This window comes from Panthera pardus, unplaced genomic scaffold (genome assembly GCF_024362965.1).
Source record: "Panthera pardus isolate Hobbes unplaced genomic scaffold, ASM2436296v1 HiC_scaffold_8, whole genome shotgun sequence".
Lineage (NCBI taxonomy): Eukaryota > Metazoa > Chordata > Mammalia > Carnivora > Felidae > Panthera > Panthera pardus.
The window spans coordinates 132,788,440-132,815,709 of record NW_026527013.1 but is presented as its reverse complement, the minus strand read 5'-3'; the positions used below and the strand labels follow the sequence as shown (position 1 = coordinate 132,815,709).

General features: G+C 38.0%; 1 protein-coding gene across 1 annotated transcript in view; it reads right to left on the bottom strand.

Moving 5' to 3' along the window:
- MDFIC (MyoD family inhibitor domain containing) overlaps window positions 1-27,270 on the bottom strand; it is an 88,254-nt gene that overhangs the window by 13,139 nt on the left and 47,845 nt on the right. Inside the window, exon 4 of the mRNA XM_019418066.2 lies at window positions 21,721-21,999. Within this exon, the coding sequence (XP_019273611.2) occupies window positions 21,721-21,999 (279 nt within the window). The remainder of the gene's footprint in view (window positions 1-21,720; window positions 22,000-27,270) is intronic.

Below are 27,270 nucleotides of genomic sequence, written 5' to 3'. Positions count from 1 at the left end.
ACAATCTTTTGTATTTCTATGATATCAGTTGTAATGTCTCCTGTTTCATCTATTAAAGAGGATTTTTTGAGGGTTTTTTTTTTTGGTGAATTTAAAGGTTCATCAATTTTGCTTATCTTTTCAAAGAACTAGCTCTTGCTTTCATTGGTCATTTCTATTGTTTTTTGTAACCTCTATTTCATTTACTTCCACTTGATCTTTGTTATTTCTTTCTTCTACCAACTTTGTTCTTCATTTGTTTTTCTAATGCTTTGGGGTGTAAAGTTACACTGTTTGGATTTTTATTTCTTGAGGTAGACATTTATCATTATGAACTTCCCTTGTAAAACTATTTTTGCTGCATCCATTAGTATTGCTGTGTTGTACTTCTATTTTCATTGTTTTGGGGTATTTTTAAATTTCTCCTTTGACCCACTGGCTGTACGGTAGAATATTATTTAATTTCCATATATTTGCGAATTTTCCATTTTTCTTGTAAATGATTTCTAATTTCATACCACTGTGGTTTGAAAAGTTGCTTAATATGATTTCAATCTTCTTGAACTCACTTAGAATTATTCTGGGGCCTAATAGGCTCTATCATGAAGAATATTCTATGGGTACTTGTAAAGAATGTATACTCTTGTTACTTTTGTGTGTAATGCTCTGTGTATATCTGCTAAGTCTATCTGGTCTAATGAGCTGCTTAAGGACAATGTTTCCTTATTGATTTTGTGTCTGGATGATCTATCTATTGATGAAAGAGGTATTAAAGGCCTGTACTAGTATTGTTATTTCTCCACTTGGGTCTATAAATATTCATTTTATATATTTAGGTGTTCCTGTGTGGGTGCTTAAATATTTACATATGCTATATTCTTTTGTTGGACTACCCTTTTTATCCTCATATGATTATCTTGTCTCTTTTTACAGTCCTTGTTTTAAAGTCTGTTTTGTCTGATATAAATACAGTTACTCCATCTTTCTTTTGGATTCAATTTGCATGGAAGATCTTTATCCATCTCTTCACTTTTAAGTCTATGTAACTTTACATCTGAAGTGAGTCTTCTGTAGTCAGCATACCGATGAGTCTTGTGTTTTCATACCACCATTCTTTTAATTGAAGAATTTAGTCCATTTATATTTAAAATAATTATTGATAGGTATGTATTTCTGCCATTTTTTACAATTTATTTATTTACTTAGCCACCTAGCTGCCCCTGCCATTTGTTAATTGTTTTTTTTTTTTTTTTTTTTTTTTTTTTTTTTTTTTTTTAAATCTGTTTTGTAGTTCTGTTTCTTTCTTTTACTTGGTCTTTTCCTTTGTAACTTGATGATTTTCTGTAGTGGTTATGCTTAGATTATTCTTAGATATGCTTCATGTTTTTCATATTTCGTGTGTCTACTACAGGTTTTTGCTTTGTGGTTATTAAGAGGCTTACATATAATGACATATCCAACAGCCTATTTTAAGTTTATAACTTAAGCATTAATGCATTCTAAAGCTCTACATTTTTACTTTCCCCTCTTTTTTTTTTTTTTAATTTTTTTTTTTTAACGTTTATTTATTTTTGAGACAGAGAGAGACAGAGCATGAACGGGGGAGGGTCAGAGAGAGAGGGACACACAGAATCTGAAACAGGCTCCAGGCTCTGAGCTGTCAGCACAGAGCCCGACGCGGGGCTCGAACTCACGGACCGCGAGATCATGACCTGAGCTGAAGTCGGACGCTTAACCGACTGAGCCACCCAGGCGCCCCTCCCCCTCTTTTTTGATGTCACATTTTACATCTTTTTATCTTAACTACTTATTGTGGTTATAGTGAGTTTTACTACTTTTGTCTTTTAACCCTCATACTAGCTTTACAAGTGATCTGCCATGTTTACATTAGATTATTTTGAACTTTACATTTACGTTTACCACTGAGATTTATACTTTCATGTTTTCCTGTTAGTAATTAGTGCCCTTTTTCTTCAGCTTAAAGAAGTTCCTTTAACATTTACTGTAAACCAGGCTTAGCTTTTATCTGTCTAGAAAATTCTTTCCTGAAATCCAGAATGACAACTTTGCTGGAGAGTGTTCTTGGTTACAAGTTTTTTTTCTTTCAACACTTGAAATAAATGATGCCACTCCTTTCTCTCAGGCAAAGTTTCTGCTGAAAAATCTGAGGATAGTCTCTAGGGGTTCCCTTATACATATACTTTTCTTTTGCTTTTAAGATTACCTCCTTCTTCTTAACTTTCGACATATTAATTATGATGTGTCTTGGTGTGAGTCTCCTTGAGTTCATCTTATTTGGCAATCTCTCAGCTTCCATATCTGGGTACCTGTTTTCTTCAAGATGTTAGGGAAATTCTCAGCCACTACTTCTTGAAATAATTTTTCTGCCCCTTTCTTCTCTCTCTGTGATCCCTTTAATGTCACTGTTGGCCCACTCAGTGTTGTCACATAACTCTCTTAAGCTATCTCAACTTTTCCATTCCTTTTTTCTATGCACTGATGAGGTGAGCTCTGCTGCCCTGTTTTGAAACTCCCTGATCTTTTCTTCTGCTTCATAGTTTGCTGTTGAATTCTTCCAGTATATTTTTCAGTTTGGTTTTGTATTCTTGAGCTGTGTGACTTCCATCTGGTAATGTCTTATATCTCTGTATTCTGTGTCCACTCATTCATCTCCCAAGTTTGGTGAACATCTTTGAAACCATTATTTTGAACTCTTTGGCAGGTAAACCACTTATCTCCATTTAATTAAGAACTTTTTCTTAGGGTTTATCTTCTTCCTTTTTAAACATATTCCTCTCTTTATTCACTTCTATTGACCCTCTGTGTTGGCTTCTGTGCATTAGATAAAACAGCCACCTTCTGATTAGATAAATTAGCACCTAGATTAAGGCTATTTGGAAAATGACCCCCCCCCACCCTGCCCCCCGCAGCAGTGGCTTGTAAAGTATGCAAACATATATAATCTTGTGGCACTAAAACTATAAATCCCACTGGTTTCCAAGGCCAGGTGATCTAGAGGTGTCCACTGGTGGCAGTCACAAAAATCAGGGTACTAGCTGGGTATACAAGTTTCTTTTGGGAGGATACTGGTTATCTGGAGCAAGGCAAAGGGAGAGCTTAAAGACGGCACTCACAGGCCGTTTCTCTGGAAGTGCATACAAGTAGGCCCCTACATATGTGCCCAACCTGAAGCCTGCCCAAAGCCAAAGGTCATGTTAAGCAAATAGGACTCTCTTGCAGAGACTGGGGGTATGTCTCAGTCTGCTATCTGTGCAGTGCCTCTGGAGTGGCAGCTGGCCAAGAGCAGTCTCTCCTGTGTTAGTCTGTGGGACCCAGGAACGCAGGCTCTGCTATCCACCACAGCTAGGTGATCGAATGGTGTCCCTGGGCACCAGATGTGTATAAGCTCATCTTCTCCCAGAGATACTGGCATTCTGCAGGACAAAGCTAGTGTTCACCTTCCAAGGTGAACCCAGATTATAGTGAGTTAGTCAGAACAACCTCCCTGAGATAGAGCCTGCCAGCTTCAGATCTGAGTATCCTGGCGATTTCCTAAATGTGTGTTAAGTTAGGTGCTTGCCCCTCACACTGACACTTTATTTTAAAGAGTATCTGCTTGACCTAAGGTCTGGGCACCCCTCAATCCGCTGCCTCTCTACTGGGCCCAGGGCATGTGGGTCCGCACGCACAAGCCCATTATAGCCACTTCCCGGTTCGACACAGTCTTTTGGGTCTTCGGGATATAAGCTGCACTGGTTTACAAAGCTAGATGTTTGGGGGTTCTTCTATCAGATACAGTCTTAAAAGTCAGGGCGCTGAATGTGGGGTTCAAACTCTTTGCTCTTCAGGGAGAGGCTCTAGGTTTTGAGTTCCATCCTGTCATTGTGCCGGTGTGAGCTTTAATCTCAGCCTCTCCTGCTTGCTTTAGATGTGGTTGTTGTTTTTTTTTTTTTTCTCTGCCATATGTGAAGGATTCACTTAGCTAGTTTTCAGATTCTTTTCAGAAGAAATTATTCCATATGTAGCTGTAGATTTGGGGTGTTTGTGGGAGGAGGTGAGTTCAGGATCCTACTGTGCCATCTTGAACAAGAACTCCCTATTAGCAGATGCTACTAGACTCTTCCAGGGCCCCCAGAATTGGCTAGGTCACTTGTGTCATGAGGTCTTTAAGACCGTGTGGGAATAAACAAACACAAGGAGAGGAAGCTGACAGTATACGAAGGGCTGGGATCTGGAACAGTAATTCTCCAGGCACTTGCACCTGTACCATGGAAAAAGGCTGAGAGGCCCTGGTGGTGACTGTTCCTGTAAGCTCCTATAAAGGCAGGGACCGCATCTCCAGCAGGGAGGACAGGCCTCACACAGGCAAGAGCAGCCTTGCCTTGAGAAGGCCCAGGCTGTGCACCCCAGTCCTGGTACAAGAGCCAGGCCCCAACCACAGAGGCACAGCAGTCTGACAGACACTCCAGGCAAGATGAAGAGGAACAAGCCGAGCGAAATGAGACACCAAAGCGTATTTCAAAGGAGTGCACAGGAGGTAAATCCTGTTATTTATGGAATTAATTTGGGAATCAGTGATGGCATTGTTACTCTTTCCATATCCCTCCCTCTCCACCCATGTTATCTATTAATACCATTTTTTTTGTTTGTTTTTTTTAAGCCTCCAATGAACAGGACAGCATGACACTGAAATTATAAGGTATAAATACCTCCACCTTAATTTAGTGTACAAACAATTCCACAGCCAAGAAAATCTATGAACATGTCGTTTGCAAGTACTCTAAAACTGACAAACCTGGTTTTCTCATATAATAAAAATTTTGGAGCCTTGTTATATTACTTTAAATTGTAGAAAAGAAGGTGAAAAAAAAATAAAAACATTTTTACTTAGCTGCCTCTCGATGCTGTGCACTTCATCAGGGCCACCCCCCAATGGTGGTTTCCCTGAGTCACAGCTCATTACCTACTGTGGCAATTCCAGCCAGCAAATGCCAGAATTACTGAAACAGATGCCCCAAGTGTCCGTGGTGGTTGTCTCTCTGTTTGGTTTTGGTGAGGCTTCTAGCAACAAGGAAATGACATTTTTGGGGGCACAGAAATGTTACAATTTATGATCACTCTGCCATCTTCGTGAGTGGCACAGACAGCCAAGTATTATATCCCGTTTAGCGGGATCTGGAAAACCTATTTCCTAGTCTTGACTCCGTCACTAACTGGCTAAGTGACCTTGAGCAAATGATTTCAGTGTCTAACTTCTTACAGTAAAGAACAAAATAATCTCCAAGTTCTTTCCAGGCACTAAGTTTCTATGAAAGCATAGCTCAGGGTCTTTTCTTGGCTTTGAACAGAGCAATTACTTGGCTTAACACGATATTCGAAGTACAATGGCAAGTTAACAGATGCTCCTGGGTCTCAACCAACTTAGCGTCAACATATTCAACAGATGGTCAGATGACATGTGTTAGGTGAAGAGAAAGCCAAGGTGGTTCCAGGTAGTGAGGAGGAAATGTGAAGGCACACAGGCAAGAATATGATAGTTTTAGAGACCCAAGTGGCTCAGTGTTGTTGGGGCAGGGAAAACCAAGGAGAAAGCCTTCAATTTTCCATTTCAGAAAGGAGGAGGCAAGAGCAGCATCAGTGATAATATATACCTACCTGACCCCCCTGACACTGTATTATTGAGGAATATAATGGAAGTGGTCAGATCAGCACGAGTTGCTAAGACACTGGATGAGGCAATGATGGGAACAGAATAGTCAAGTATGACTCCCTGGTTTCTGGAGCCATTCACTAAGCAAGAAACATAGACAAATAGTTTAGTTAAAGATACTCTGAAAGCATCATAGGATAATTCTGAAGAAACTCAGATGGAGCTGTCCAAGAGGTGGTTGGAGACACTGGCCTAAGAGCTTAAGGGTCAGGTCTGGGCTAGGGAGCCAGAGTCGCTGAAATGCTTACGGCAAATACAATTATTAAGCTGCCCAGGGAGAATGTCCTGAGCAAAAGGAGAAGAGACGGAAGGGGACAAACAGCATTTGAGAAAAGGACTGAGGAAGAGGGGGTAGGCATGGCAAACTGGGGACTTAACAAGGGCAAAGAAACTCCAAGAAAGGGAGGTGCCGTGGAAGCAAGAGAGTAAAATATTTCAAGGAGATTGTGTCGAATAGTATGCTTAGCCAGAGAAATTTCAGTGATGTGATAGGGATGAAAGTGAATAGCAGTGGGAGGAGGGGTAATTGAAAAATGAGGAAGTAGAGACCGCAAAGGCAGATACCTTTCAAGAAATCTGTACAGGGAAAGCATCTTCTCCCCATGGAGAGGGAGAGAAAGTTTCAGAGAGCTTCATGTAATGAGAGTGGCAACAAAATATAATAGCCATTGTGGAAAATGGAGAGGGCAGGTCTGCTTATCTGCGTAGTTCATTGCAATGTCCTCATCCCCTAAAGGGTGCCTGCCCCAGAGCAAGCTTGATAATGATTTGTTGAATGAGTCAGGGACATATAGAAGGTTTGCTGAGGGATTCTGAAAATCCAGTTGAGATCTGAGACCATACATCGGTCGTGATGGTGATTTTTATGGAGGTCAAGGTTTCCTCAGTAGTGCTCAGCGTCTTGGTACAGACAGAAGTTGAAAAAGAAAGGGGGTCTAGGTTTTGGTTCTGAAAGGCAGGCATCCCTGAAGGACAGGGTCTCGAGTCGGGAGATTCATCGAGGGATCCAAATATCAATAAGGAAGACAACATCTGGGAGGCCAGGTACATATAATGAGGGTCAAGTGGAGTTCAAGAGCCAGCATATTCATAGTTATTTCCGACTAAAAGTGTAATTTTTAAAAAAGAATAATACTCAAAGGCACTAGATTAGAAAATAACATGGGACTGTTCTATAGAATCTAGTACACAGGCCTGGGCACCTGGCAGATCCTTAAATACCTGTTGACATCATGAAATTCATTTGTATGGCCTCAGGCGAAGATTACTTTTGGTTTTACTTCATCTTCTCCTGTCACTCCACAGAACACATTTTCGAGGAGATATCTACCACAGCTGTTGAAAAGTTCTTTCTAAAATAACTACTCTTCTGTCATTCCAAGATGCAATTTCTGCATCCCTCACTGAGCATAATTATTAGAAAAAAAAAATAAACTTCAGCTTCTAGTGTCAACTTTAAATTATGTTATGTTATGGGGATATTATTCCCCAAGAGGTCCAGTTCTTCCAGTCTGATTTCCCAAGAGAATTCAGAGTGGAAACTTAGGTAGGTTTAATATGTCTTTGGAAAACTAGTATATTCATCCATTTTGCTCTTTTCTTTCAATTATCTTCACATTTCCCCCCAGATCCTGGATTTCTCAATCTTTGAGGAGAGCACTATTATTTATGTGTATGAATGTTTCCCTTTCAACATAAGGAATACAATTAATTTCCCTGAGTAAACTGTTTTATAATTATTCACTTTTATTCTTCTAATTGCCTCCTCTACCTACCACCTTCCATTTTCCCTTCAGCCAGGCAGACGCGAAGTAAGTACCAACTACCAAGGTCCAGTGCGGGGAAGAGGGCCATGACGCCACGCTATGTTACAGGTCAATTCAAATCCCTTTGCAAGATTTGCCTGAGAGCCTGGAAACAAAGTTTTCACCAGGTTGTTGACTTTTGATACATTTCCTCTGTTTTGTCTTGTATTTATTTATGGACAGTTAAATTAAGATTACCCAAACTGTGGCATGCAAAACCACGGAAATAATTTTCTCCATTCCTCTATATCCTGATATTGCTGAGTATGACGTGGGTAAAAAAATAAATTTTTTTTTACAAAAGTATGCATGAAGATGTAAATGTGAGAACAACAGTTTCTTGGGAATTTACTATTTAATATTGTTTTTTTGACGTGGAAATTTGGGTATGTCTTTTATGCTTATTTCAATTTCATACGAGCAAGAAAAAGCTGTTAAAAAATCCGTGTTCTCTGTATTATGAAAATTGCACACAGATATGTAAGGTTGCAAAGGAAATTATACTACAAAGAATGCTTAGGGTGCAGCAAAGCAGGATAGAGCAGGTATTCTTGTTTTTTTTTGTGTCTGCCACTGACATAATAGTTTCAAATGTGTCAAATAAAAACGATTTCAAAGGAAACCAATTATGTTGAAATAGTTACAATATTAAAAGTTGAGGTAGAATAAAAGTAAGTATGTGCTTTTTCTAACACATCAATGACAAGATCCACTGACCTTGTAACTGCTATAATTTTAAAGTAGTGATTAGCATAAACAATTATTTCAGGATTTCTGCAGCAATGGTAATAGGATATGAAAATAACAGTGATTGGGGTGCCTGGTGGCTCAGTCAATTGAGTGTCTGACTCTTGATTTCAACTCAGGTCACAATCTCACAGTCGATCATGAGATTGAGCCCTGAATCAGGCACCAAGCCAAGAGGGGAGCCTGCTTAAGATTCTCTCTCTCTGCCCCTCCCCTACTCACATGCATGCTCTCTCTAAAATAAAATAATAAAAGAAAATATCAGTGACAAAAGTTACAAGTACTACTAATGCTACTAAAGTTTATTGTTTCCATTTATAACCGAGAGAAATGCTAAATTTCAAGTACAGAAACTAATGAAATTGATTTTTTTTTTTTCCCTCTCAAAGTCATGGACCCCTCCTGAAGCTAAGACCCCTGAACTGGTGGATCGTAAGTGAATCTTTCAAAGAGCTTCACTTAAGTATGTTTATTCATTTAAGTATATTCAACTTAAGCCTGCTTTTAAGAAAATATTTTACCATGTGAGAAATTTTCAGAAATAGGGCAAATTTGTACCTTGAGTTCCCCTCTATCTGAGAGTTATACAAATTAATTTGAAAAAGTCCTCAAAAACTACACTAATTTAACACTACATATTAGTATGAAAATTAGTGAAAAGAGTTCTAAGATGAACTGTACACATTTCTATGTTACTTCATTTTTTTAAATTACATTCTCAAATGACCCTGCCTGACTCCAGTGAGCAACTATGTATTCTGAAAGAAATCAACTCAAATACCATGAGAATCTAATTCAATCTAGAAAAAGATAACCATTGTTCAAAATTCTCATACCCATACTCACAAACACAAAAGCTAAAAATAAAACCATTGGACACTAATATTATAACATTGAAAATGTCATGAATCACTGTCATTTGGGTTCCTGTAAATTGCAATAAGTTGTTCAATTAAATCGTGCAAAATGTCTGAGTTAGGAGGGAGAGAAAGTAAGAAAAAGAGAAAAACGAAGGGATGGAGTGATGGAGGGGCAGTGGGCAAGAAAGACAGATGGACTACACAAAGTATACTTTGGAGTTACAAACCAAAGGAGCCCAAACTCAGCTTGAAGGCCTAATCCAAACAGTTCCAAATGGGTTTCCCCCCAATACTGCAATTCTCTATTCTTAAATATTTTAGTGTCTATTTAACCAGTAAAACAATAGATCTTTTGAGCATACAGAGATGACAGTGGGGGCACACAAAGGAAGGAATGGAAAGAACATAGAAAAACATAGGGCAAAAAACAAAAACAAAAGCAAAAACAAAAGCAAACAAACAAAACAAAACAAAACAAAAAAAACACCAGGAAATTTATTAAGGTGCCAAGACAAAAAATACAGAATATAACATTATCAAAAATGGTTTTAGTTGAAGTCAAAGTAGCATGAACATAACCCAGTTAGGCTTAAAACTTTGAATTTCTTCTTTCTTCCAGATTGTCAGTGGGCAGACCATCTGGCATTTGGACACAAGTTAAGGTATGGATTACACATCAGTATTTTCCTCAAGTCATTAGCTCATTTAAAGATTTTTATCCGTCAAACCTCAGAAATTGAACTAATTTTTTTTTAACAAGGTAAATATTGTAGCTACGGCGGTAAATTTTAGGTTAAAGTGAGACACAAAACAAAGAATTTTGATTTATTGTGACCAGCAGAGAGCAAGTTTTACTGTGAGTGGTCATCTCAAATATTTGAAGATAAAAACTATATTCAATGAATAATACTTTGATACTAGTTTCCCTGTGTATACTTCATAAACTACAAGAGACTCATGAGTCATCAGCCAGTTTTGTCAGAAGATTCAAAACATCCTGCACATTCTGTATCTTTTCCCAAAAACTTCCTCCTTTGAGAATTGTAGTTATTACGCAGTGTCTAGTGCTATTATTGTAACTATGAAATAATTTTTTGAAATCCTTCTAAAACGAATGGAAACTTTTATCATAATTAACAGCATGCCAAATGATAAAATATTTTCTTAAATGGATGGTTTCCAAAACAGTAAACCTATGCCAAATCCTACTGGTTATTTGAAAGATATCCAGCTAAAGAAATAGAAAGTGTCTCCTACTCTAAGCACTACTATAGTGGACACTATAAAGATCATCTGAAACCATAGCTGCTTTTAATGGTCTAAAACCTGAGAAGGATAAGATATAGATAGAGCACTTTGTAATGGATCTCCTCCCCTCTCTCCTACACTCCAGGACATCCTTCTCCTGCATCATCACCAATAACAATCAACCAATATATCTCATTTCTTTTTATTTTTTAAATAATTTTTTGTTTATTTACTTTTAAGAGAGAAAGAATGTGAGTGGTGGTTCAGGCCGGGGACAGATTGAGGGAGACACAGAATCCAAAGCGGGCTTCAGGCTCTGAGCTATCAGCACAGAGCCCAATGCAGGGCTCAAACTCATGAACCATGAGATCATGACCTGAGCCAAAGTCAGACACTTAACCAACTGAGCCACCTAAGTGCCCCCAATATATCCTATTTCTAAAAACATCCCCCTTCAGCAAAATTCCTTGAATATAGTATCCTAGACTTCCAATCTTCAATTCCTCTCTTTTCATTCTCTCCAGAACCCACTTTAATCATACTCTTATCCCCCTAACGACACCAAAAGTATGAGGTCACCAATGACCTTCACAGGACAGTGTCAACGGTCACCTCCCATGCACCTGTTTGGACTTCTCAGTTTCATTTGACCCATGATCATTCATTCATTCATACTGAAACACTTCCTTCATTTGGTTTCCAAGCTGTCTCTCTTTAGTGGTTCCTTCTCCCCCATCACTGGCTACTCATCCTCCTCCTCTTCTTTTTTCTTTCTTTTAAAGTTCCTCTTTATTTTCTGACCTCTGTATATTGGACTAGTCCAGTGGCTCAGTTTTTGGAATACCTAAATTAATCTTCATCCTGAGCAATAGTTCCTAACTCTACATGCATATTAAAATCTGGTGAGAAGCAGGTAGAGGATACTGATACCTTAGCCACCAGCCTCCCTCCAATTCCAAATGAATTAGAATCTCTGGGGGCAAAGTCCAGAGAGTGGTAATTTACTTCCTACTTGCTTTGTCCAGAAGCTCTTCCTCCAGGTCCCCAGGTTGAGAACCCCAGTCCTCGGAGATCCCGTTCGTCGAACATTCTGTATCTTTTTTTTTTTTTTTTTTTTTTTCAACGTTTTTATTTATTTTTGGGACAGAGAGAGACAGAGCATGAGCGGGGGAGGGACAGAGAGAGAGGGAGACACAGAATCGGAAACAGGCTCCAGGCTCTGAGCCATCAGCCCAGAGCCTGACGCGGGGCTCGAACTCACGGACCGTGAGATCGTGACCTGGCTGAAGTCGGACGCTTAACCGACTGCGCCACCCAGGCGCCCCGAACATTCTGTATCTTGATGATTCATAAAATGTATCTTAGGCTGCAGACCATTCCTCTGAATTCCAGACACCTCTATTCAAACAACTATTTCATATCACCAGTTAAATAAATGGTATCTCAAATCCATGACCAAAATCCTTATCTTCCTCTACCAACAAAACCCTGTTCTTCCCATAGTCTTCTCATTTCTATTAATGGCAACTTGTTACTTTAGATTGCTTAGGCAAAAAAAAACAAAAAAAAAAAACCCCAAAAAAACACCCAAAAAACAAACAAAAAACACCTCAGGAGTCATCCTTAAGTTCTATCTTTCTCTGAAATCTCACTGTTCAGTAAATCTTACTCTGCCTTCCAAATACCTCCTTATACAAAAACATCTCACCACTTCTACTGCCACCTGGATCCAACACAGCTATCTCCCACCTGAATTACTGCAAAAGGCACACAGTAGGCCTCTTTGGTCCTTCTGTACCTGCAGTGGATTATCAGCACAGAGGCAGGTGATGCTTAAAAATGCTAAGTTAGACCATGTCATTCATTTGTTCAAAATCTTTACAATGGTTCTTCAGGCTCCCCATTATCTGCACCACCTTCACTGTTAAGTGTCTTAATTTACTTCCAGAAACAACACAAGAACTGACAGGATTTTCTTACCATCTTTCTTAAAAGCTTGAGGAAAAGGATCACAATTTTTGTCAGATTCTCAAAGAAGCCCATGAGCCAAAAATGATCAGAATTACTTTGTAAGAGACTATCATAATATTTCAATTTATTACAGGTTAGGTTTTAACCTTTGCAAGCTTTTACTTACAATAGTAATTCAGTCAAAGGTAGGCCACGTTAGGAGTACTGGGTGGCTCAGTCAGTTGAGTGTCTGACTCTTGATTTCAGGTCATGATCTCAGAGTTTGTGAATTTCAGCCCTGTCCAGCTCTATGCTGATAGCACTTTTGAGCCTGCCTGGGATTCTGTCTCTCTCAAAATAAATAAATACACTTAAAAAAAAGAAAAAGAGTAAGTCACATTAAAAGATAAATTTACTTTATATATATTTTAAAATTCACCTGTCTTCTATTTTCCTGGATGATGCAGTGGTTTCTTTACTCATCTTTCCTACATTTTTCTTCTTCTTCTAAAGTTTATTTACCTTTGAGACAGAGATAGAGTGCAAGTGGGGGAGGGGTAGAGAGAGAGGGAGACACAGAATCCAAAGTAGGATCCAGGCTCTGAGCTGTCAGCACAGAGCCTGACTCAGGGCTCAAACTCACCAGTAATGAGTTCATGAGCTGAAGTTGGCTGCCGAACTGAGCCACCCAGGCACCCCTCTTCTAATTCTTTACCTGTTTCTGTGTTCATGTATTTCCTTTCTTATACTATGCATATATAGAGGCTAGGATTTAAATTCAGTTAAGGGTCTTGCCAAACTAAAGTATAAGAAGCTATCAACTTCCATCCACTTGTGAACTTGTGATCCAAAAGACAACAGTCAGAAGTTTGGAACTCAGAATCACAAATGCCCGCCCTGTGAAAGCCTCCCATTCAAATGGCAGTTAGTGCTCCTGGAATGAGGTCGGAGTGAGGGCTTGAGATAGGCTTTTTAATCTCTTTAGTTACATTTCCTCATACCCAGTCATTCCACAGAGGTTATTCAGAAGTCTTCTAAGATTAATCAACCACACCACAAACAGAGTGGAGTCATCTATGTTAACAATTCAGTAAATGCTTTTCTGGTTGCTCAATTCTCTTGCCTTGTTAATGGATATACAACCACATAAAGAGCTAAACTCTAAAGAACCTATGTATGCTGGGTTGTCAAGAAGTTAATGTTACTACCTTTTTATGTATTCAAACTTTTCCTCTCTCCTTGATCCTTTCCATCGAAAAGTAAACACATTCAAAGCCTTCCCATCTTAAAATGAAAAACAAACTCCCTGGACCCACACTTCCACCCTGGACTTGGGCCTTTCTAGAACTACTGTTGCCCATGTGTTTCCTTAGTGTTCCATAGCCTACATCATTCTGGTTTCTCCATGCAAATGGTTCTAAATTACATCACCAAATGATGTCCACAATGAAATCCATAAAATATTTCAGTATTCATCCCGCTGAACCTGTCACTTATCTGGCGCAGTTCCCTTCCTACATTCTTTCCCTGGCCTCCATGGCACTATCCTTTCCAATTGTTTTTCTCAGCAAGATAATCCTCTTCTTTGCCTGGGAGGTCTCCCGAGGGCTGTCTTATCAGTATCATGGCCTCACTCTGACTCTATTTAACATCACCTGTGGAGAAAAATCTGAACTTTTCCATGCGATTGTCTCCCAAGTGCGCAAGCTGAACCCACATTCCCCTCCCACCAAGCTGGCTGGCCTCCAGTGATCTCTGAGTCAGTCAGTTTTCCGCCATCTGACTGTTTCTCATAAATCTCTTCTGAAGAAAACTCAACCAGATTTAGTTTCAAATATTCCCTCCATGAGAATATCAATTAGCATACTTGGGTTTAACTCCTCCCAAGTTCCAACTATATATTCCCAAATGCTCTTGAATTGTGTATCATCATTTGAAATCAAACAGTTCTAAAACTCAACTCATGGTCATCCTTAAACTACACTGAGCTATTCATGATTTCCTCATTTCTTTTCCCTTTTCCAACTAATTGAACTAGAAAATTAATGACAGTCCTGATTCAGATGCAGGTCTGACTGCTGTTCAGTTCTACTCAGTTTTAACCCAGCCCTTAATCCTGAAACCTTAAAGAAAACCTCTGCTTCTCAGTTATCACATTCAGTCCAACTCACAGGGTAGAAAACAAAGTTTGCCCTAGAGAAGCCTGGCTACTGTATCCCCTAGTGCTGTTTCACATACAAAAAAACACCACCTAAAATTCTCATCATCAAAGAAAAAATTAAAACCATGGTGTATGAATAGGGGCACAAGATCTGTTCAATCCTTTCCATTTAGCCTATTATTCTGAAGCTGGGTTTCTAAATGGTCTGTTCACCCTGCCACCCCACACCCCAGAGCTTCCTGGCCAATCTATCTCTATCTTCATTGTTTTATTTCCTCCCCACCCATCTCCTGAGTGGATGCTAAACTAATTTAGATCATTAGAACAGTGGCCTAAGCAACTTGTCTACAAAACCAAAAAGCCAAAGGTGAAGGAAGTAAAATCCATACATAGCTGATGGCTTCTCTTCTTTAACCTGGCCTGCAAAACTGTAAGCTATTTCAAATGAAGCTATCTGAGGCATCTCTGTTCCAAATGTTAAATTATACGTATTTCAGAACCTTTTAAAATCTTTTCTTTGATCATTAAAGGGATGGGTAAGAGAATAATTTACTATAGAACATCAATTATATAGTTAACCTATTTGCCTAAAATCTACAGTGTATTCAAGTATCTAGAAACATCATTTATTAAAAAAAAAAGAACAATTTATAAGCACTTTGGATAGATAATTGTTTCAATTTTTTTTAAAAAAGCTGATTAAATATCTCAAATAAAATATCTCAAGTAAATAAAAACAATGATTTCTACTTTGAGATCAACTTTGATCATGTCTTCTTTCCTCACGTACCCATCTACTGTATTACTCTTGTTCCATTTAGTTTGTTGGTTGAGCAGTGAAATTTACTAAAAGCCTGTTTTCCAATGGACTGGCAAATACTGCCTCAGAAAGCAGAGTTCTAAACCTTTCTCCCACACAACCATTTTGACATGGAATGGAAGGCACTGTGCCTGAGAAAACAGAACAAAACAAAACATCATCCAAGCAAACTAAGTATTTTGAGGAAAGCAGAGACCTATCTTGCCAAAGTCAGAGGAGGTGTGTTTCTGGAAGCTCAAATTATAACACTATAGTCCTCTCATAAAATCCTATTATCCTTCCACTAAAATACTTGTATTTCTACAATTACAGGCAAACCTGACGTTTTATGGGAGAAAATGAATGTAAGATTTTATAGTATTATGTAACTAAGAATGAACAATTCAATTTGAATTTTACTTTTTTCCCCCCTTGTTTTTAGGATTTGGCAACATGTTGTTGACTGAAAATCACAAGGAATAATGAAGAAACAATGGGGGTAAGAGGCAGAAGTTCTGAGTTCCAGTCCTACCCCAGTAGAATTTTTGTCTCTGACCTCTGATATTTGCACTCTTATCTTTCCACACTCTCTCCCTTGAGGATTTCAGCCTTTCTGAGGTTTCAACCACAATGTCTATGGAATGTTAAAGAACAAGTACCTGTGTTCTCAGGTTTATACTCCTTACTTGCTTCAACACTTATTACAAGCCAGACTCTAGACTGTGCTAGAAATAAAAAGAATGAGAGTCTTGGCCTTCAGTGAAATTACATTTTAGTGCAGGCAGGAAGACAAACTTCAGTATCATTGGGTATGTGGAAGGTGCTATGGGGACACAAAAGAGGGGCAATTAGCTCAAAACTGGGCATCAGGAGATGATGCCTAAGTTGAGTTCTGAAAAAAAATGTACACAGGTGAAAAAGGCAAGGAAAATTACGAGAGCATTCCACGTTGAGGGGAGACAAGAAGGAAGGGCATTTACTTGTACCCCTTAACCACATGTACAGGGACCTCTAACCAATGGAGTAAAGGCATGCTTTGAAACACGTGGACTTGTGCCAAGGTTTGCAGATGGTGAGGAGGGTAGGGGAAGTGATGAGGTCAAGGAAAGATATTTTTACCATTTCACCAGCAATTCTCAAGAAAGGCGGGGCAGGACATATCTGATCACCTCCTGAGCTTTTCAAACTTTCATGCTCAATAGTGCCACATCCACTTTGAAGGCTGTGTGCCCCACCTGCTCCTACTCATGCTAAGGTGCCCTGTCCCTCTGGTATACCGTGAAAAACTGCTACACTACAAATACAAGGGGAAATACAGAGAAAAGGGGGAGGAAGAAGAATCTAAAATGATAGGTCAGAGAGGAAGGAAACCAAGAAAATAGTTTGAAGAAAAGGAAGCAGAGAGAACCAGTAAAATTGGAAGACTGGGCTCAAGTCAAGTCCATCCATAGTTCCAAAAGCTTCCTAGATGTTGGTAGCATCCCAGCTCAACAAGTCCAGAGTAACTCATCATGTCAGGTATGGCAATAGTTTATTTCTAACATACTAAAAGTTGTGAAGGCACTAGGTGTGCAGGTGCTTAATAGAGAGCAATATTGAACAGGTAAGAAGGCATCTGGTTTGAATAACTGCAACCATGGAATTTCTGCATTATGGAGAGAAAATTTTTTTCAAAGAAATGTATACTGGATATAAAATGGTGTCCTTCAAAGCGACTGCTTTAAAGCTTCAGAGGAACAGGACATCCCAGGGGTCCTGTGGACTTTCCCTTTGTCACATTTCCACTCTCATGGCTAATTTAGCTTCTATCACAGTAAACTGTTTATGATTATCTGAACAAACCACATTAATTCCTAACAGCCTTGAATGTCTCTCTCATCTATCTATGGAGCGTCCACCCAGGCATTGCCTTCTTCAGGAAGTTAACATTCTTAACACTTGTGAGTTCCTTAATGATGACAATGACAACAGTGATACTTATCAGATGCTTCATCTGGGCCAGACTGCCGTTCTAACTCAAATGAATTTGGCATCCACTCAACTCCTCTTTACGACAATTCCATGAGGTAGGTACTAATAATAGCCCCATTTTACACTTAAGACACTGAGGTACAAAGCCTACCCCAGGACACATCACAGGTCAGTGGTAAAGCCAATAGTTGAACCTAAGCCGACTAGTTTCAGAGTCTGTGGTCTAATCCCTAGGCCACACAGCCTGTGTGTGATTAAAAATGGGACAGATCCTAGGTACTGCTATATACACAAGGCTCTTGGCTGTCTTGTTCAATTTAAGTTCAATGAGCTTTGGGGTTGGAGAAGTATATAAGATGGCATATTAACCCAAAAGGTATAAAGTCTATTCTAAAAACACCTTTGCTGAAACTTAATTTTCACACAAATATACAGCTGTAACTGGCATACCTCAAATGTGTTAGATTTACCATTCCTAGGATAAGAAAAGTGTCTTAGAGTCTAATGAAAACCCTTGGCAATTTGAATATCATATGATGCTAAATTATCCTATAATTATTTGAGAGGTCAAGAATCTTAAACATTTAGTCTTAAAACTCTCCACATGGGTGATGCAATCAGAAAATTTAAGGATGTATGAAAATATTTTTACACAAAACAAGTAGAAATCTACTTATTTAATAAACTTTCAATAAAAGGTACATTATTTTCCAACATGGGTATTTTTTTCCCTCTATTGCAAAAAAGGAAATTTTTAAAATAACATTTTTTAATGAATATGAGCACCTATTTTATTTTCCAGTGCTGGTTTCAAGGAAGAGTAGGATAAAAGTGTGTGGAATAAAACACTGTATCACTTATTAACTGGTGGGAAACTCTAATTTATAATGGTGCCCAGCGCTAAAGCTTCATAAAGAAAAAAATTTGAGTCAGCTCAGTCCAACCTCTTCGGCACTTTAGTCTGGCAGGAAAGGGAAACAAGCCTAGGGCAAAAGTGTGAGAATTGTTTTTATAGTTTTAGTAGGAAAAGCTTCAAGAAGGCAAATGTATACTAAGATCCTTTCCTCATCCACAGATAACACCATCAACATCAGATGCGATGCGGGAATGACCAGTAACTACCTTTCTCATAAAGACCTTCAGTAAGGCAAAGTATCAGTGGTTAGGGGCATAGATTGTGGAGCCAGAAGGTCTGGGCTTTCATCTTATTTCTACCACCTGTCAATTGACTTCAGTGGGTTCACCTGACCCATCTGTGCCTCAGCTGGCTCATTTATAATAAGACAATTACATAGAGCTGATTAACTTAAAGTGCTGTTGGGAGGGTACAATGAAATCATGCTAGCCTAGTTTAAAAGAGAATGAACAATACACATTACTACTTGAGCTCAGTCCATAGATAACCTACAGTTGCATCTTACAAGATGTTGCCAACACACTGACTCAGTTACGGGGCTGGGTAAGTCCTAAGCTCTGCGTGAGCAAGGGGGGCCAACATCTTTTTTTTTTTTTTTTAAATATATTTTTATTCAAAAACTTTTTAATGTTTGATTTTGAGACAGAGATGGCAGAGAGAGAGGGAGACACAGAATCTGAAACAGGCTCCAGGCTCTGAGCTGTTAGCACAGATCCTGATGCGGGGCTTGAACTCACAAACCGTGAGATCACGACCTTAGCTGAAGCTAGAGTGTCAACCAACTGAACCACCCCGGCACCCCAAGGGGGCCCACATCTTAAGGGTTTTTCAAAATTTGGTCTGCAAAGAGGCCCTTACTTTGTTTTAATGAAGCGAAATAAAATAGTTTCATATTTAATTCCATCTTCTGAACCAGAAAAAACGCCCCTGTCAATATTATTTATGTGTCACACAAAAATAACCACAGGCACCGTTTGTCTAGAAATCACACTGTCAAACTGTGGTTAGCTGTCTTTGAGCTGAATTGAGTGAATATTATTTTGTTATTCATTTGCTCCTGTTACTGTAGGAGGAACAGGCATAGACAATAAAGACTTAAGAAAATGTAACAAAAAGAAAGTGAGAAAACAATTAAATCTCTCATTTTTAAAAAAATAATTTGTATCCACTTTTATCAGTGTCCTAAATCAAGCCTGTTCAAGACCTACTGTTGTGACATACCTCCTGAAATCCAGATGCTCTCCCTGTTCATCAGAACCATTCCTGCCATTGCCCGGGCCTACTCAGCAAGTATTACATTTCTGCTCAACCAGGAATCACATTCTGCAGAGCAAGAAACCTGCGCTGAAGTGAAGCAGTTTTTGCTGTGGGGATGGCATCACAGAATCCTGAACTCATCCTAACTTGGAAGATTCCTACTCCAAACCATTTCACAGAAAAAGCAGCCCCCTGAGAAATGCAAGTCGCCCAGCTAGCTGGTGGCCGGCACTTTGTCATTTCATTTGCCATCTACCAGGTCTGTACTTTTTGTTTACCTACAACTACATTGCCGGGGAATAAACTTAACTTCAAAACTGAAAATCAGGAGTCAACTTTAAACAGCATCAAAAAGCATGAGGATGCCCAAGCTGGAGAACACAAGAAACTGGGACAAGGACATGTTCATCTAGATTTGAGCAATCACAACAACATACAATCAGCTAAATCCTGTACCCTCACAGCAAAGTTCTGGATAGAATGACGTACAATATATTTAGACATCTTCATTTGTGTTTCACACTCCTCATTCCCCAATCCAACCTGGCAAAGATGTGGTGATAAAGAGGAGGATGACAAGGGACTTCCCTTATCCTTATCTCCCTCATACACTCACAGGCCTGGGAGAGAAAGGGGGAGAACACAACTCTATTTCATTTCAACACTATCGATTTTCCTCTTCCTTCCTATGTTACTTAGGAAGCTGCATTCTTCCATTAGAAATAAGTTCAGACACAGAATTAAAAATAAACAAATAAGGACAATCTAAAAGTTCCATAAGCTATTTCAGGTTGGATTGATTGATACATTTCAGGTAGGACTGATACACCATTCTTTACAATAAGTAAATATCAAATGGAAAAGAAGAGGTTAAGGCTGTAATAAGTAAATTCAAATGTATAAAACAAGTAGATTTCAATTATTTCACCCAATCACTGGGAAGCAAAGATACTCTAAAGAAAATTGCATTGCCTTCCCAACTCCTTGGAGAGCCAGTTTAGTTAACAGCCTACCTCTGCTTCCGAGATGACCATACAGCTTGCATGTCAAACTCATTTTAAAGTGTCAATCATGTCCCTTTCAATCTAATTAGTTTGGAAAGTAGTGTCACTGACCTGGAACTATGCAGACCACTTATTATCATATCATTTGATCAACCTAACACTTTACCTCAGTTGAGTCTAGGACACCTGTAGCCAAAATGTAATATCCTTTCTCCCGCTCCTTACTGGTAACTCTCAATACAATTTCCTATTTACAACTCAATTTATCTCTATGAATAAGCATGGCCAACTTCACAGAGGCATCCACAGAATTTGCCTTATTTAAAATTTCATGGTAATTAAAATTGAAAGGTAAGGGGAATTAGAAAAAAAGAATCACATATAGATCTGAACCAGAGGAGGAAATATATGCCTGTATCTGTATCTAAAATGCAGATGTGAGGTTTTTGATCCCCAAGAACTGCTAAAGGAGAGGAAAGAGGAAGACTAGAACAACATGGATAGGCTGGGCGAAATCTGGGACCTTACACATGGTAGGGAGGCTATTCTTCTCTAACAAAATATAACACAACAAGCCATTTTTATGAAAGGAGTCTGTGGGCTGTAAACCCATCATCGGATGGGTTTGTGCTCTAATAAAAGCTTTCTCACGTTCATAGTATTTAACCTGACTTTAACCTGGCCAAGGACAGGATGAAGCACATTGAAGACCTAATCAGTAATTCCCCAGAGGTCAAAGAACACCCATGTACCTCGGGAGGAGAGGCCACAACCAGACCAAAGTGAATGGGCAATGAGGTGGGCCTGGAGGGGTGACAACACCGGGGGCTGGAAGATGCTCCTCAGTGAAGCAACAGATCACCGGGCCCATCCCTGGTGAGAGGATGGAAATTACCTAATCCTTTCCTCATTTTACTTGTGCGTATTTAAGAACTGATTTGCAAGACAAAAATATAAGCAAGTCATTTCTGAACCACAGGACATCATAATGAATCAGGGACAGAGAGAACACATGCACACACCACCAGAATGTTGCATTCGTATGTTCAGATGTGGTATTAAAAAAAATGGGTATATGAGTTCTATTTAAAGTCCTGACTGTTCACTCTAGAAGACAATAATCTAAAGCAGGATGTCAGTTGCTAACACTTCCTTTCCAAGCCTGTGTTTCCTTAGGCAGATGTTGCGTTTTACCAAAACTCCTGTTTGAAAGATAAGCAAGATTCTTCATTCATGTTTGCTTGATCAGGTAGTTATTGGTGAATATGATTTTACATCTGGTCAAATAAAATAAGCATGTATCTCAAACTCACCTTCAGGTGAAGAGCCTGTCTTTTGGGAAAAGACAGCATTAACTTTACTCTTCTTACTGATATCACTGTTGACGGACAAGCTGGACTGAATTTTTCTATGCATCTTGTTAGAAACAGGTGCTGAAAGTCTTCGATTATCCGCAGATACGTTTTTGGCCCCGTGGTGGTGAATTCCATTTCCGTTGCTCAGACTAGTGGGGCCGTTCTTTATCTTGCCGCCTTCCTCCTCACTTGGCTCCTGTAGGGACGCTTGAAGCTGAGGCAGGCGCTGAGGTTGGGCTAAAGAACAGGAAAAGTTTTTCCAGTTAAAAAAATATTTGAAAATCATCAAAATATATTCAGTAACAGACTTTTTCTTTTTCCCCTGGGTTTCACCTGTGGTACTAAAAAATGGAAGGTGGAGAAAAAGGAAATATTAATTAACATGGACACAGAGAAAACAATTAGTACAAAAGGCAAAGTGGGAACAGGGTTATCAGAAGTGACTTGACACAAGGAATAGGAAAATAGCAGGAAAGACTTTTGTTTTTTTAAGAAAATTTAAGTTGGAAATCTGAAAAAGTTATTCCACACCCAATCAACAGCAAATGTTTGTCTTCTATGTACTAGGCCCCTCTTTAGGGTGCTAGAAACAGCAATATTATCTCAATATCTCTGATAATGGGCTAAAGTAATTAATTGTCTTTTGAGATAAAAGGGAAAGAACAATGAATTCAAGTGTCAAAGCTGGGCAATAGAGAAGGAAATATAGTTGTTTTTCTTTTCAATTTCACTTCATTTTTTTAAAGGTTATTTATTTAAGTAATCTCTACACCCAATGTGGCACTAGAACTCAGGACCCGAGATCAAGAATCACATGCTTTTCCGACTGAGCCAGCCAGGCACCCCTTCAATTTTATTTTAAATCCTGGAGAAGAAAACCTTTTCTATATGTATCCTTCAATTTGATATAAAAATCAACCATTTATGAAAAGTTAGGAATAGAAGACAGTTTCCTTAATCTGATAAAACACATCTGCCCGAGTTAAATGTCAGCACTATAGAAACACTCCCATTTAGGTCAAGACCAAGAAAAGGCAGCCCAGCTTCACCCCTCTTATTCGACATTACACTAGAGGTCCTGGAGAAAACAATAAATATGAAAAAGAAGTAACAGGTCTGAAAAAAAATGTTTTTGAGAGGTATACCTAATTTGAATGTTCTAGGGGAAATTTAGGAGACTATAAATCTTGAAACACAAAGAATTTAACAAGGTATATACAAGATCAACCATATTAAAATAAAAAAACGTTCCTCTAGGCCAACAGAAACCAAATAGCAAATATACAAGAAAAAATGAACTCTTCACAATATCATAAACAAAACACAAACAAACAAACAAAAAACAAAGCCAAGAAAAACACTGTTAAGAATTAAGCTAGGACAAAATGGGCAGTGATTTTCTGGCAAAAATTATAAAAATACTGAAGGACATTAAAGAATATACTACTAACTGTAGAGCATATAAATGTTAATTCTCCCCAATTTATTTATTTAGTGTAATTCCCATAAAACAACAGGCTTGTTGAGGGAACTTGACAAGCTGATTCAAGAATTTATGAGGAAGAGTAATCAACAACCACTAAAGAAATTTTCAGAAAGAAAACGAGGGTTGCAGCATTTGACTTACTACATATATAGTCTTATCACAAAACCAACAGGAGCTAAATCAGTGAGCTGATGGTTCAGACACAGACACATAAACCAGGGGATAAGCAGAGAGAGTTCCCAATATAAATGTGTGCACACATTTAAGTGCATGTATTCTTTAACAAAATAAATTATGGGTATATTAAATGCCTATCTATGAAAAGCAAAACCTTTCAGATTGAAAAAATATAAGACTATTTTAACATCATGACACTGAAGGACAAACTAATTGGTTGTTTGGACAATGAATCATAAAAAAAAGCAGGATGACTATTCATCATTGGTGCTGCCTGGCATTTCTGAACACCCTCATGGATTTTTGGTAAATTCCTCTATTCCATTCCTAGACTCCTCTGCAGCTAAAGGACAGGTATGTGACCTAAGTTCTACTAAGCACAAGTATGACTTACATGCAGAATGGCCAATGCAAGAAGGCAGCCACCTCCACCAGAGAGGTGGAAACCCTCAGCACAGACCATGTAGAAAGCGTTTATTGGTCTCGGTAGTGGGGTGCAGTGTCTGATGTCCACTTCCTATCAGACCAATGAACCAATAGTCTAGCAGTGGGGTTTTCAACAAAGAAGCCCCATTAAATAGGTGGGAATGATCTGTGGCTGTGTAACTCTTGGGAGGGTCTGTATGCTAATAAATTTATTTTCTATTTAAATTAGCCAAAATGGAATCTAGTGTTTGTAGCTAAAGAGCCCTAACTCCCCCCACCCCCAGTGTTATTTTACGTTGGTTACATAATGAGATTATTAAAATCAACATTCACCTTGACTGAGTAGCCCCTAAGCAAAGCTATCCATCATTGCACTTCAGCAAAAACCACCAATAAAAACAATTTGTTCCCAAAATTTTACTATTTTATAATTTCCTGCAATTTCAAATCTAAAAGTGCTGTTTTAATTAATCTTCTTTTCCATTTATGAATATGAGCAGTTATGAAATATATATTACATCTGAATACTAAGAACTCTTCAATTGAGAAAAGTATTGCATGGAAAGCAGTCACAATTATATGTGGCATTGACCATGTCTGATTATCTGTGTTCTGGGGATTAGCTAAGACTTGGTATATATTTTTGACAATGACAGTTTGCATTTGAGTAAGTCTCTAGCACACATTGTTTACCTCCATTCCTGTTCACATATCCTCTGTCTCTTGAAGAAAAACATCTTAACATATCAAAACATGCTAACTCATGAATGTGCATATTTTAAGAAAAACAACATTCTTTTTCTGTTTACTTAACAAAAGCATGCTTTCGTACAAAATCTGTTAACATTAATACCTGATTTATTAAACTAACCTATGAGCTCCCTTAAAGGTTTTCAGTTCTTCAGTGATAAAGGAAAATGACTGTCTAAAAATTAAAGTAATGGTGGTAAAATATATCAAAATATTTTGTTTTTCTCCTTACTCTTGATGAAAAAAAAACTTACTTCCCTGTTTAGCAGCTATATATGCCCTTCTGTTAAATATCGACCAGGCATCTGCAAAGGTAGATCTATTTCTTATGAGTGTGCAATCATTTGATCTAGAGATTAATCTGCGGCTCCTGTAACTTGTATCAACTAGAAGGACACCCTAATGACTGCTATTGAACACACATAGTTATGCATATGTATTTAAAGGGATGCCAAAGAAGATAGTCAAACGTAATGTGGTGTTCTTTTCAGAGCACTTACCAGTAATTTCACCAAATAAATGGAATGTTTGGGCCACGTTTTCTCTGAAAAGAATATTTCAAAAGCAATCTGAGAGCTTGGTTAAAGTGAAATATCCAATTGACCAATATTAAGGAGACTTCTTATCAACCCAAAATATCCTGTCACAGTCCATAATCCAAGATAAATTTAAAACTACTATGTAGTAGTTAAAACATTCCAATAAGTAATTTTTTTTTTAAAGGTGGTAAAAGACAACTATGTCTTGCCACCAAATTCTCAAACTGACAGATCTGACCTTTTTCTACTATCACAATTGACTATTTGCAAATTACCAGATATGGCTCAAGTGGTATTCAAACATATCCTTAATGATTTATCTACATTTCAATCTTCAAAATGATATCTATTTCTGTTGGCAGATAAATCAAAGTACATTCATTTTTGTTTCACTGTCCTCTATTTTAACTATAGTTTGTATTATGGTCAGGTAACCAAATATTATCTCTTTATGCCAGTTTGTTTTTTTTAATAGTAATAGTTTTTTTTTATTAAAATAATTTCTTAGTTTTAGGATTTGGGCAGATACAGTAAGTCAAATTAAAAATGGATAAACCCTTGGTATATTAGCTATATTAACATTTTTTTTAAGTTCACTGCTAATTTTTCATGGGTGTGACTTGACTCTTAGAGTCAAATTCTAAGCAAAACCAAGTCAGAAACAGGATTTTATTCTCAAAGAACAAAAACATCTGACTGATTAAACCCTAACTACTTGGCTTTAAATAGATTTCTTTTCCTTATTGTGTAAAAGTTGTGTATGGCTTTAAAAAAAAAAAAAAACACAGTAATATGGGAACGACACAATGCTTCTTAAAACACAAGTGATGCCTAGGGACCCTCACTCTCCCTTTAATGATCCACTGCTCTCATTCAGCTGTCTTTCTTTTTTCAAATCTTTACATATGTGACAGCTCTCAAAAGTAGACCATAGACCATCTGGCATTTTCCGAGGTGTAACTTGTGCAAATTCAGCTCTATTGGGAGCGCACTGCTATCTTCTGCCTGCGTTATAAAGGGACAATAGAATGTAGAACTTATGAGTTGTTTTGAATTATTCATTTTTTTGCCTGTATATTCAAGAAATTTTACAAACTCTGCATTTTGTACTACATAATCACATGCGTTAAAGGTACAAAGAAACTTTTTGACACCTCTTTTCTACAGAAAGCTGGCATTTTGTTTGATATGTGAACATTCAGCATCTGTTATATCATTCTAAACAGGATGGGTGCTTCTACAAAAGACCCCATTTTAAACTTACTCTATATGAGCAAAAAAATGTATTCTTGACATTCAGTAACTAATGCAATACACATCAAAATTTCAAATACCAGTTATATGAACATTCAGCATCTTCAAACCTGGATAGCATTGGTCACCCGCTTACCATATGTGTAAAGAATTTTTTTTTTTTTTTACCAGTGCTCACACAATGCCGCATGATTGTAATTTTAATATCCGTGATGAATAGTTACAAATGTCTTAAGAAATACTGTGCTTTCTAGGTTCAAATGTTTTCAATCAGGGAGGAAACCAATAGAATTAAATCTAGTGATTTTCAATAAGAATAATAAATATGGGAGTAATGAGTCAATAGCATGAACTTCTTTTGATAATTTTTTTTAAACTGGGTGATATTGCAGCAAGTAATAACTACACTTGCAACTGTAGCTGCCTGAGCGGCAATATAAAGCAACATTTTGTTATAGCATATAATCTATTAGCATGTGCAAGACCTCTTCAGTCACTGGTCTCTTGCACAAATCAGATTTAATAAAATTACAAAAGAATTCTCATACCACTTGCCCACTTTAAATGGTGGTTGTATGCATATGAAAAAAAGTTAAATGCTTAGAATTTAAAATTGTAACAAAATTATCAAAATAGAATATTGTTAGGGGGTGACTTGGTATAAACTGAATTTACTCTTCCCAGAGATAGGTGACAAAGCTTTTCTGGATGCCCAATATTATGTAACTCCATGGTCACTATGAGACAGAGACAAACATGCACATGTGCACACACACTAAAATAGTAGATATTATATATAAATAAAGTGGTGTTTTATTGTATATACATGTAATACGCGTCAATACCCAATAGCTTAAAAAATCTCTTTGAGATGCA